Source organism: Peromyscus leucopus, chromosome 7 (genome assembly GCF_004664715.2).
Source record: "Peromyscus leucopus breed LL Stock chromosome 7, UCI_PerLeu_2.1, whole genome shotgun sequence".
In the NCBI taxonomy this organism is placed as follows: domain Eukaryota; kingdom Metazoa; phylum Chordata; class Mammalia; order Rodentia; family Cricetidae; genus Peromyscus; species Peromyscus leucopus.
Window position 1 is genome coordinate 75,857,718 of NC_051069.1, and position 13,282 is coordinate 75,870,999.

Genomic DNA, 13,282 nt, shown 5'->3' on the forward strand with positions numbered 1-13,282 from the left:
AAGATAATCGGGGTTGCAGGTGAAAAAGAGCAATGGCTTGATGAGAAAAGAGATTAGGAGCGAAGAGTTCAAGAGTTCAGTTTCGGCGACGGTGCAGGGTCAGGGAAGAATCCCGTATCTGGATTTCCAAAGCTACAAACACTAAGAATCGCAATGCTGACACTCATCAAAATGGTCAGGACAGAAAGAACTGATTGGTGGCTCATAAGCCCTAGGAACAAGCACACATCTGTAAGAGTGACCTATAAAAAAAATTAATAGGAAAAATCTGCATATCTGGTAACATCTCTAACCTGAAATGAAAATTCATTTGGTTTTGAACTTCATAGTTAGGGCAAAAATCTGTCCCCAAAGAAGGCAAACATCTCTCCGTCCCCCCAGAGCAATGTGCTTGATGTGAGTGACTAGCCCCACCCACCAGACTCAGCCCTGCACACGGACTAGAGCTACAAGATAACCCTGAGGCAGGAGCTGTCTTCCTGCGCCTTTCTGCTGCTGCTCAGTCTATTACTTCTGACAGGCAGAAGCCCGAGCAGCTGAGATGACTGGCCTCTAGCATCCTGCTACCCACTGCCCAGCTTCCTGGATTTAGAGGAGTCATGATTAAAGTAACAGTCATGTGATCATCCTTAATCCGGGATTACAGCTTCAAGGGTCCATTTCCCAGCTGCCTGGTGCTGTGAAGAAGCTGGGCCATTGCAGCTTCTTATTTGTCAAGTAACCTGAAGAGGCAGCCTCAGAGAAGCAGATCCTGTAAACATGGGCACTCTATCCTAGGCGTTCCTTCAGGAGACAGAGCCCAGAGCCAGCTTCTGGAGGCTTCCATTAATTATAGAAGAAGCCCCCAACCTCCTATATAAATTCCTCTCTAGGTGGAAAATGTAAAGCAGTTTCTGTTTTCTTTTTCTGTTTTTGTTTTGTTTTGAAGACACAGTATTTGGTACCTGATGAAGACTCCAGTTTGGGATCAGGTTTACAACCTGGTTAGAATTGCAGGTGATGACCATCTTTGCCCACAGAAAGCTGGGATCACCATAGACTGTGTTAAGCTTCCTACATTCTTCTAGAACAAAGCTTAGCAAGCCATGGGCTAGTCCACCACAGTGGGAGCAAGGCTAATAAAACAACAGAGATAAGTGGCTGCTCTCACTTCTTTTGAGGAACTTTAGAAAGAGAAGGAAAACACATGATTTCATGTTAGGCTTGAGGCAAAGTCCAACTGTGGTACTCCCAAGACTGTATCTTGTCAGCCCAGGCTTCCTGGGAAAATAAGATTTTCCTCATACACAATTCCTCTGTTCCCATAACCCTCTCTCCCTGCCAGCTGCTTTATGACCCCAAATGTGATTTAGAATCCAGTAATTCTAGTCTATTAAGAATAAGATACTAAGGTCTAAGGAAGACCAGCCTGTTCAGACAGAAAGAAAATATTCCAGCTTGGGGGGCGGGGCTCATTTTGCTTGAACCTCCCAATTCCTCTTCCCAGCTGTCTTCCTGCAGAAATGCCATGATGTCACAGAGAACATCATGAGGCTGTATGTAGAAGTTCCTCACCTACATTGGAGTTAAGCAACTACAAGATCACTCAGGCTGGCTTCCAGGTCTGGCACCCCGTGGCTGCCAGGGGAAGATCATTCTAGTCTAGAGCTTTCTGAGGGGCAGATATGTACAGAGTCTGACTCAGGAGGGAGAATACACATGCCAAAAGAAGGTCAAAATCTCACAAATTTTTGTGGACTGGACATCTGCCAGATAAAAAGCAAGATAACAAATTTAGTTACAGCTAAACAAAAACATACATTTTACTAGAAGTATTTAATAACTTATTAATTCTAAAAATGTATTCATGTTAGGGGCTGGAGAGATGGCTCAGAGGTTAAGAACACTCATTGCTCTTCCAGAGGACCTGGGTTTGATTCCCAGCATCCACATGGTGGCTCACAACTCTCTGTAACTCCAGTTCCAGGAGATCAATGCCCTCTTCTGATCCCATGGGCACTGGTAATGGTACACAAACATACACGCAGGCAAAACACCCCACACACAAAACAAAACTTTAGGAAGTATGTTGATCTGAAATATAAATCTGATTGGGTACCCAGTTACCCCATCCCACACCCCGTGCCATGAACTCATCAACCCTAAGTGATAACAAATTAGAAAATTGGAATGGACTCCTAAAGCTGCTGAGCAGGGAAGAAAGAGCAGCAAATTAGATTTGCAATATGATCAGCCATTTATCAGCTTGGGTAAACACACCAAAGGCTGGCGGTTTGAGCCTGAGCATCCAGGTGCCGGCTTAACGCAGAGGTGACCAAGAACTACTCTTGTTAGCAGGAATACACCTCTCAAGAGCTTCCTGAGAATGCAGGTTCTCAGGCCCCATCTCAGACCTATGGAATTAGGAACTCAGTCCTAATGAGGACTCCATACGCTCTTGAGGAAGGTCCTTAAACTCTGCTAACCATGCTTTATCCTGGTCCTCAGTCCAGTGACTGTCCCAGAGTAAAGAAGCACAGCCGGGAAGAAGATACGCCTACCTGGACATTAAAATGCATACATACACACTTAACACAAACAAAGCCATAAAACCAGTTTTGAAGCATTTTCGCAAAAATGAATGGATAACACAGAAAGTTTCCTCATTCCTCTTGCCACCAGGTGTAAACGCTCCATACTCAACTTCTGTGTGGATATTGCATTAGTCTCAGTTGACAAACCTATGCTGTCACATCCAGTCACCCCCCCCCAAAGTCCACAGGTGGTGTTCCTGGTGACTCTGATGTCCAGAAATTCACTGCTCAGGTGTCACACAACGTGTACACTGCCTAAATCCCCTGTGCTATGCCTTTTCATTCCACTCCCCACTAACCAGCAGTGACCTTTAAACTGTTTCCTTAGTTTCAATTTTCTAGAATGACATACAGCTGGAATCACAGGTGATGTACTGTTTTTAGACCAGCCTGTTTAGATTTTCATCACTTGATGTCACAGTAGGCGGTACCTTTTCATGCGCTTATTTCACATTTCTGTGTCTTTGCTGGGAAGGTGTCTTTTAAAGTCCTTGACTTATTTTTTGTTTGACTGGAGTTGTGTGGCACCTTCCTTCAGCATAAAACTGTCCATCTTGGAGGGAAGCCCCTTAAGACACAGGATGTTCTAACCGATGGGAAAACATTCCATTCTACTGAAAGTTCATTAAGCTCAGGAAGCAAGCAACTAAAAAGCTTCTGGAAGTCCCTGAAACTGATCAGATTCATAGACTCACCCCCAGCATATACCAACCGCAAGAACTGCTGAGAGACACTCAAATAAGCTGAGCTGCCTGGAAGAAGCAGAGATTAAGCTCCTTGGAAAACACACTCTTCAATCTGTCGAGCCACCCTCAGGTTGTACAGTGTGCTCCAGGTTTACAGATTTCCATGAACTGTTAGCCACAGTGGGATGGGCTTTGGTGAGGTAGCTGTTTTTTGAGTCATTTCTTCTCTTGTAAATATCCCCAATAAAACTCATTGGTTCACCAAGTTGGACTTTGGTGGTATCCATACTTTGGTCTGTCATTGGTTCTCTATCTGGGGTATTTTTTTTTTTTATCTTTATGTTTGTGTGTGTGTGTGTGAAGGGGCTTTGGCAGGCCTTGTCCATCCCCCATCCCCTCTTCCTTGCTAAACCATTACATTACATTCGAGCCACCAAGGCCTATTCCCTTATTTGGCCACTTCCTCTTCTGAGGCTGCCTACCAAGGTCCAGCTATCAAATTATTTAAGTCCAGCAAGCAAAAGCCCCCTTCTGGCTACCCCAATGAACAAGCCCAATCAAAACAAACCGGTGGAGCATGGCTTTAATTCCAGCACTAGGGAAGCAGAGGCAGGCCAGCCTGGGTTACAGAGTGAGTTCCAGGAAAGGCTCCAAAGCTACACAGAGAAATTCTGTCTCAAAAAACAAAGAAACAAGCAAAAAAAAAAAAAAAAAAAAAAAAAAAAAAAACCAAACCCCAACCCACCCAATTCATTCTAAGTCAGGTTTCCTTTTCCCCTTTACAAACTGCCATTTGCCTCTGGGCCATGCTGTCTCCTCTCTATCCAGAGGCAGTCCTTTGTCCTTCCAGGGCAAATACCCTTCCTCCCTTCTCCCTCTTCCTCTGTGCTCTATCTCCTGTGTTTGTCTCTTATTCCCTACCCATTGTCCCTCTGGGGCAAATAAATCTCCTTTGTGCGGAGAACTTGGTCTTGGGGTATTCTATGCTCACTTTGAGGTCTCCTTCAGTGTGTATGCCCATAGAGGCTAGAGGAGGGTGGTAGATTCCCTGGAGCTGGAGTTACATGTGGTTATGAGCTGCCTGATATGTGGGCTGGGGACAAACCCCAGTCTTCTACAAGAATAGCCAATGCTCTTAACCTGAGCCATTTCACCAGTCCCATGAAGGGTAACGTCCAAGAATGCGGGATCCTAGGATGGTGCAATTTCCCTCTCAACATTCTACACACTTCAGTCTGTTCCCTTCTCTGCCTGGCTTCTGAGAAGACTGTGCACAGAATTCTTATTTTTGTTTCTCTACAGGTAAAATGATTCTCTGCCCATCTTGATTCTTCCAAAATTCCTGTCCCCCCGCCACTTTTGGGTATGCTTTAGTTTCTAGAGTTCAAAAATTATGTGCCCTGTAGTTTGGGGGACATTCAAGTGATACTCTCTGAGTTTTTAGAACATGTGTTTTGGTATCAGACATGAATTTGGTAAAGTATGTTCTTCACTAGTTCACATTTTCCACCTAATTTTATCAGATTTAACTTGAGTTTATCAGGATGAAAAACAATCCTAAACTGAGGGGTACCTGTGCTTTACCCCATTTCATCACGGGGTACAGGAAACCAGTTTGAGATCCTAGAAGCAAAACAAGACTGGCCTGGTCACAACCTCCACACTTGTCTGTAATCTGCCTCCAGCAATGTGTCCCTCAGGTTTTCCTCCCTCCGCCCCTGTTCCCATGGCAGTTTTTACTTTTGACTTTCCACCTGGTTAGCCAGGATTTAGCTATGTATACCAGTCAGCCTCTCCAATGGTACTGTGCCAACCCCTCTTCTAAATTCAGAGAGTTTTCCAGCCTGCTCAATTCTTCATATTAGGACAATAGTGACTTCTCAGCTCTTTACACATGGACTCTGGAAAGGGGGAGTGGGCTTATCCACCCAGACTTTAAGAAATGCTGACTCTAAGATACTGCTGCCCCAGGGGGACTGATGTGACCTGATGTTCCACCAGTTTGGATGGAAGCTTTGTGACCAGGAGACATATCCAGGGGATGTATAGAATGACTTGCGGGTATTTCCTTTTTTCCTGAAAAGGGGCACACTTTGACCCTAGCAAAGTTGCCATGCTTCGCTGATCCCTGTGAGGACACAGGAATAATAATTCTACTTCATTTCTGCATGTTTGGTTTGGGCAAAAATGTTTTAGAGGTTAACAATGGTTACTGTAAGCTTAGTCAAGCAACGAGCCCCTGACTCACAGAGATCCAAATGTGTCTTCTTTCACCAGAGAGGAATCAACGCAATTCTTGGCACCTTGAAGGTAGTTACTGAGGTAGAAAATGCACTGATCTCTCCCCCAGTGAACAGAGACCATCAGAAGGAGTCGCTGTCAGCAGGCAGAGGTGCAAGCTTACAACCATCATCTCATTTTAAGGATATTCACCTGTCTTGGTTGTCACAATCCCATAGGACTTTACTCTGATGATACCAGGATGATGGTACCTAGTGGGCAAGAACTGCAGGTATGTCTTGATAAGTGACATAAATGCCAAAGGGGGAGACAGAAGGACATGCCACCTTAATAAGGTTTCTGAGTGTTTAAAAGTCTGGGTAGTTTAGAGAGCTCTTTATGTCAAAGGTACATGTTGCAATCGGAGCTCCTTGCAACTAAGATACAGTTCAAAGTCTGCTAAGGTGCTTTGGTTTTTCAGGAAACACACAGGACATGTGTGTGTGCTGCTGTAAGGAGAGCATCCTTCACAGTGACAGATAAGAGAGAGCTCAGGCAATAGAAAGTTCCACAACTGCTCCAATCTTAAGCCTTGGTTCCAGAAAAATCTAAAGGTACTCAAGTGGTGTGCAACACATTTACATGTTATGAAAGCCCTCTATCATGCTCCAGCACAGGTCCACAGGGCTTGGCAATGAAGCCATGCCTTCTTCAGACAGCAGTGATGTCCTTAAGAGTAGCCATCGTTGGCTTACTTCTAGAGACCAAGATCCTGACCAAAGAGCACCAAGTGGTCCTCAGACACAGAGTGGGTACTATGTAATCTACCAAGTTGTGAAGTTGGACAAACAGAAGGATATTTTAGGATATATGATATTATCAGTTGAGCAAGCCATGAATAAGTAGACAAGTTGTGTGAACAGAAGCCCCATTACCAGAGCACTGAGTCTCTCTTGTGCATAGCCATTTCTCTCAATTATCCTTTGAATCCTATCGCTGGCCTCTAGGAAATCCTTGTGACCAGCTAACAGAAGAAGAAGAAAATCCCAGTTTGGTACTAGCTGGAAGTAACATAGTTTATAATATCTCTGCAAAAGGGTGATCTGAATAAGAGAATGAAATTTTCATAGCCAAGTCTTTGATAGTACACTATCTGCCTTTCCTCTTGTAACAAGACTTAGGGGAGACCGCCAAACTGTGGGGAGCAACTGCTATTGGGTTGGATGATAGGGATTTGGCAACGTTAAGCTGAAGTATTGACGACAAGGCGATCAGGGTGGACCTGGGTGAAGGAAGTGAATCTACCTTCAAAATAGATAACTATGCAGATCAAGAGGCACACACTGCCAACAGGCTTTTAACAGTGAGGGCGAGAGAACGCTGTAGGAGTGGTAATGACATCGGAAGGGAGAGCGAACAGGCCGGACAGCAGAGGTTCCTACCTTAGCTGGTGTGTGCCTCTCGTCACTGCTGATTCTCAGTGGGACAGGTCCTTTGAGTTGGGAGATCATCAATTTGCCTACCTTGTGCTAGATGTCTACCCCAGCTGTGGATTTATCCCCTCAGCCACGTGGCTTGGCTAGCACCACCCTTGGGAGTCCCTCGGTACCATGGCCTCTCACACAACACTGCTTCTGCTGATGTACTCGTTGAGGGCTCAAGAAGTGAGACAAGGGAGTCGGCCCCACTGAATTTGTCAGCCTTATCACAACCCCATCAGCCCAATGTTCCACAGCGGGGTCACTTACCAAGTAAGTTAATGACGCCATCATTGTAGCAAGCAAAAAGTTTGATAAGATCTTTGAAAAGAAGCATAAATGCAGCATTTATGACACCATTTGTTAGTTCATTTGGATGCACCTAGAAAAACGAGCATTTAACTTTAGCTGCACATCATCAAATTAGTATTCTTCTTAAATCACAATAAAATGTCACGAATGACCACTGAGAAATTTACTCATATTCTAAAAATGTTGGGTAATTTTTAGTAAGCCTAGCATTACCAAATGACTGGTCTCATATGCACCAATTATCTAAGCTAGAACCCTTAGTAAGGAAGAGGAAAGCTAAAAATAGATAAATTAAAAGAAAGAAAAAACATTAAGATTAGCTGTCCTATAAAGACCTTACTGTAAAAATCTGTCAAAGACCAGCGTGATGGTTTGTAATTTCTCCTTCAAATTTCACAAGACTTAGCTGTCCTGAGTAGGGCTCAATTACAGCCTAAGTCGTGGAATCCTAACAAAGACTTTAAGCTAGGAGTCTTTGAGGAAAGCGTTTTAGACAACTCCAATCACAGAAGAGCTGACAATGAGGACTCAGAACTTTCCTACATGTCAAAATACCTTCTTTTCATGAGTCAGGGCCTTTTAACTGTTATTCTTGAGTTAATTATACATTTACGAGCAGTTGTAAGAAGTAAAAGAGGGGGATCCCATATGGCATTGACCTACTTTCTCCCAGAGGCAGTAAAGAGCCCACAGAACTCTAGGTAGTCATGTCACAGGCAGGATACTGAACGACACAACTGACTGCAGTCTGAGTTCCCGGGAGTCACTGCATACACTACGGTTGTATTTAGTTCTATACGACTTTATCACACATATGCATCAATGTATCTATCACCGCAGCCACATTCAGGTATATTTTCTAGAAATTATATACACTATTTGGCCTGTGTGTATGTCTGTGTAACACTTGTATGCCTGATGCTCATGGAGGTCAGAAAAGGGCATCTGATCCCCTGGGAACTGGAACTATAGATGGTTGTGAGCTGCCATGTGGGTATAGTAAATCAGACTCGGTTCTCTACAAGAGCAGCTACTTTCTTAACCACTGAACCATTCCTCCAGCCCCAACAGGTATGTTTTTGACAAATAAATAATACTTAGTGTCTTTGCCAGAAAAGACCTGTTATCTATGATAATGCAAAATCACTCTCTCTGGACACTTAAGTGGACAGTGTCACTTAAGTAGTCCACGTCAGATGGTTTTTGAGAGGAAAGCACAGTCATTTAGCTGCCTGAGGCACACCTTGTACATACTTCACCCTACAAGCACAACAAACTACATTCTCCTCAGGACGGAAGGCTCTAAGAATGCCATGCTCACCCTTTTCTATGACCTTAGAGGAAACTGCTTGTAAACTCTGGAAAACTCTGGGGGCCTAAGAGCATGAATGAAATAGTCCTGTAATTCAGCTACATGAAGGCACTCTCTTGCAAATCCTGTGGCAACCTCTAACTGACCTGTAGCCCCTTTACAGAAAACACAAAGACCAATTATGCAAGAAACATTGAACGTGAGAAACGTACATCAAACTCCAGCAGCGCATCGATCTGCCCCTGCAGGATGGGCATGCTCTTCAGGAGCTTTTCGGGGACCATTGTCCTCATCACGCCGTCAGCCCTGTAACACAAACAGAAGCACACATCCTTGTGCACACTGCAAACACGAGACCATGTCTTTGTTCTGAGCCATCCTCCTCACTTCCTGGGTAAATCTCCTGAGATCACTGTCAGGCATTAAGAGGTTGTGGCTATTGGCTTAGATCCTCTGGAAGAGCAGCACATGCTCTTCAATCAGTGCTTCTCAACCTGTGGGTCATAGCCCTTTGAGGGGGGTGTCATTTAACAACCCTTTTATAGGGGTCCCATATCATATATCCTGCACAACAGATACTTACATTACAATTCATAACAGTAGCAACATTAGTTATGGAGTAACAATGAAAACAATTTTATGGTTGGGGGTTACCACACATGATGAACTGTATTAAAGGGTTGTAGGAAGGTTGAGAACTACTGTCTTAAATGCTGGGCCATATCTCTAGTCCCTCTATCAATTCCTTAAACTAAAACAGAAAACCTTTACAACACTTGACCACTACTTTTAGTTAGGGACAGACAAAAGATCTGCATAAACTTCTGGCTGAACACTTCAGTCAGCCCAGATTAAGTCATCAATTTAGAGGTAAGGAAATGGCAACAATGTATTAAAATTCAATTTTTCTGCTTTGTTGAGGCTTTCTTAATCAGTAAGTAATATCAATAATTAAATTATGGTATATATATTTCCTAGGAAAGTATTACCTCTCAAACCTAATCACCACATACACAAGTTCATTTTTACCCCAATTAAAATTCATATAAACATCCAGGAATAGTGGTACACACCTTTAATCCCATCATTGGGGAGACAGAGGCAGGCGAACCTCTGAGTTAGAGGCCAGCCTGGTCTACAGAGCAAGTTCCAGGACAGCCAGGCCTACACAGAGAAACCTTGTCTCAACCAACCAAAACCAAAACCAAGACAAATAAATTAGTTCACAGAAATAACTATTTTCATCTAACATCACTACACATTGAAATGAATATTGTCAATTCTCTTCTTAAGTTATTTAAAGATATTTACATTAAGAATGTTGAGGGGCTGGAGAGATGGCTCAGTGGTTAAGAGCACTGGCTACTGTTCCAGAGAACCGTGGTTTAATTCCCAGAACCCACATGGCAGCTCACAACTGTCTATAATTCCAGTTCCAGGGGATCCAACACCCTCACCCAGACATACATTACATGCAAGTGAAACACCAATGCACATAAAAAAATTAAATATAAAAAGAAATCATCAAAGAAAATTAAAAGAAAAGAATGTTAAGTTGGTTTTAACAAATATTTGCATCACATAATGTCTGAACAGCAAATCAGACTTTTCTGCATGAACACACAAAGTACCACACAGCTCCATGGTAACTTCTCATATACCAAATTACTAAGCTGTTTCTTCAGGTGACTGGGAACCAGGCCTTTCAGGATCAACGTTAGTTGGCATATAAGTTTAAATAAATCTTGTATGCCTTGAGGATTTGCTGTGCTTAAATAAATAAGAGAGAGAGTAAGAGCCATACCCTTTCTTCACTCTGGCAAAGTCAAATGCCATCTGTCTGTAGGAGAATGCCTTTTCATTCAAGTATCTACTGTAACGCCTTATGAACGTAGACATATCATAACCTGGGGAAAGAGAGGAAACGAAGCCATGAACACAATGTCTTCCATTGTACTTTGCATACTAGTAATTATTTTTTTAGCTCCTCAAAATAGACAGGACTTGTCATGACTGCCTCTGAGAGACAGACAGAGCTCAACATGTGACAGCAAGGCTTATTTACCATCCTGCTTGCAGGCCGAGAGTCTTCCATATGGGGCACTCTGGTCACTCAATACGGTGAAGATACTGTCCTGTACAGAAAGTCTTTTCTGATCTTTCTCCTTGGACTTGTGTTCACTGTTACAAATAATAGCCTGTTTCTTATGTAATGCACACAGCCATCTGGTATGGGTCTATCTAGTCTTACATGTATGTAATAAATAGCAAGCACATAGAATGAATTAACCAGAGGTAACAACTCAAGCTGCATTAACCTATAAAACATTTAAGAGGGGAATCTTTTTTCTTATTCATTGATTGACATCTTTAGTTCCCTCATCTCCTAAACTGTAAGACAGATTCACTCAAGGTTCACCTTTTAAAGTAAACACTCGAAGTGATAAAGTAAAATTAATATATGTTTCATATGCTAAATTGTATACAATGAAATAATTAATCTGTTACTTTCATATTATGTTCTTAAGAGACCAATGAGACTATCTGTAACAATGACTTGGGATTAATGGCCACCCCCAGATTTTATTTTCTCACCGTGGGATCCACTTTTATCCAGAAAGTTGCTGAGGTTGAATAGCGTATTTCTAGAGGCCAAATACTGAATAAATCTCTGAAAAACAAAAATTAGAATTAAATATTCATATTTTCACATCATACCTTTAAATAACTTCTGATGATTTACTTATGTTTACAATTTTTTATTGTGTTCACTTAGTTTCAAAGCATACCATGCTGCTCACTTTCTCTAAGGGAGGAATTATTTTTAAAACTCCAGAGAAACAGTCATTGAATCATAATTAAATTTTGTGACCTTTTACTTCTGTATATGCCAGAAACAATGAAAATTCAATAGGCTTCACTAGAAATTGCATATAAAAGAAGCAATTTAATTTTATCAATATTTTTCAAAAGTAAACATTCCATTAAAGTGGTCTTCATTCGAAGACACAAAGGAATACTTCCTGTAGGAAAATGGCCCTCCTGATCCTTCCTTTTAACATTTCACCTGCTCATACATTCATAAAGCATATTATAAACTTAAATGCTTCTGTATCACTGAGATACAGGTCCAACTCAAAATACATTTCTAAAGATAGCTAAATCCAAGGTTGAAATTATACTCAGAGTGAATGGGAAGCACATATTTCTTCTTTGCGTCATGAGTGAAAATTCAAGGGTCATAAATTACCATCATATTTCACCACCCCTGCCTCTACCAAGAAACAGTCATGTATTGGGTTACCTCATTTCCATGCACCATGAGATGGTGTGTGGTCACTAACGCTTTAAATACCACCACCCAGCTACTGTTCGTCGCTCGCTCAAAGAGGGTGTCAGCCATCTGAGGAATATTGACATTGGTCTCATTGGTAGCCTGGATCAAATCTATGAAAATATAAGATATCCAGTAACTATCACATATAAAATTCACCTCAAACTTTAAACATTTAAAGCTCATTATTTAGTAAAGCATGCATGACTTCAAAATTGTTTAGACAAGAGTTAATAAAAAAAATTACACTGTAGCATTCTTACATATGAACTATTAAATATACATTTTAACCAGTATATTTATTTATTCTTAAACTTTTTTTCCAGTTGAATTCTCTTCTGTATTGCGCTGGTTAGCTTTTGGTCAACTTGACACAAACTCAGGTCATCTGGGCAGAGAAAATCTCAATTGAGAAAATGGTTCCCTAAGACTGGCATGTAGAAGAAAAGTCTTTGGGAGTATTTCCTGATTAATGATTGATGTGGGAGGACCCAGCCTACTGTGGGCAGCACCACCCCTGGGCAGGTGGTCCCAGGTTGTATAAAAGCAAATTCAGCAAGCAAGCCAGGGAGCAGCGCTCCCCGATAGCCTCTGCTCTAGCTTCTGACTCTAGGTTCCTGCCTGGGGTTCCTGCTCTGACATCCTTTCAGGATGCACTGTAACCTGCAAGCTGAAATAAACCCTTCCCTCTCTAAGTTGCTTTTGGTCATGGTGTTTGTAATGCAAAGCAAACGAGGAAAGTGTTCTTGTCTGATTCCCCCCCCCCCATTTGCTGGTACAGATGGCATTTTTTTTTAATGACAAACACCAGGCAAGTTAAGCCTCCCACCACTCCAAGTATAATGTCTAATCTAATGCACTGTCTGGAGGAAAGAACAGAAATGTATGTTTGCAACATAGTATCTAAAAGTGTATTTCACTGGGATCTGAATTTTAAAGCATGCTAACAAATATGCTGTCATGTAGCAGAAGCAAAATAGCAAATGAGCAAAGGATCCCACTATATTCATCCATTACCTTCATCAATCTCCAAGAACACCAGACAGTGTTTGGTTCTGATCTGGCTGTAGATAGTAAGATACAAAAGCTGTGTAATACATTTCACTATCCACATCTAATCTGAACAACCCAATGGTTTTGATAGAGAGGGAAGTCTTAGGAGCAGGAGCTACATCTGGAAAGGACCAGGAAAGCTTTCTCGAAGGATGAGAGTTACAATTAAAGAAAATATGGGGGGAAAATATGTTGACAGGATAGGGGTGATGGCTGGCACTTCAAAAATATGTGAACTAAGAAATAATTATACTTTGGTCTATTCATAATTCAGAACAATTGTTAATATCTCTAAGTTTAGAAGCCTAGAGCTT

General features: G+C 42.0%; 1 protein-coding gene across 14 annotated transcripts in view; it reads right to left on the bottom strand.

The window, feature by feature from the left end:
• Snap91 (synaptosome associated protein 91) overlaps positions 1-13,282 on the bottom strand; it is a 115,584-nt gene that overhangs the window by 63,632 nt on the left and 38,670 nt on the right. For all 14 annotated transcript variants that reach the window (XM_037207816.1, XM_028875521.2, XM_028875520.1 and 11 more), the window contains exons 3-7: positions 11,886-12,028; positions 11,177-11,252; positions 10,386-10,488; positions 8,794-8,887; positions 7,228-7,339 (exon numbers count right to left, since the gene is read on the bottom strand). In XM_037207816.1, the coding sequence (XP_037063711.1) occupies positions 7,228-7,339; positions 8,794-8,887; positions 10,386-10,488; positions 11,177-11,252; positions 11,886-12,028 (528 nt within the window). The remainder of the gene's footprint in view (positions 1-7,227; positions 7,340-8,793; positions 8,888-10,385; positions 10,489-11,176; positions 11,253-11,885; positions 12,029-13,282) is intronic.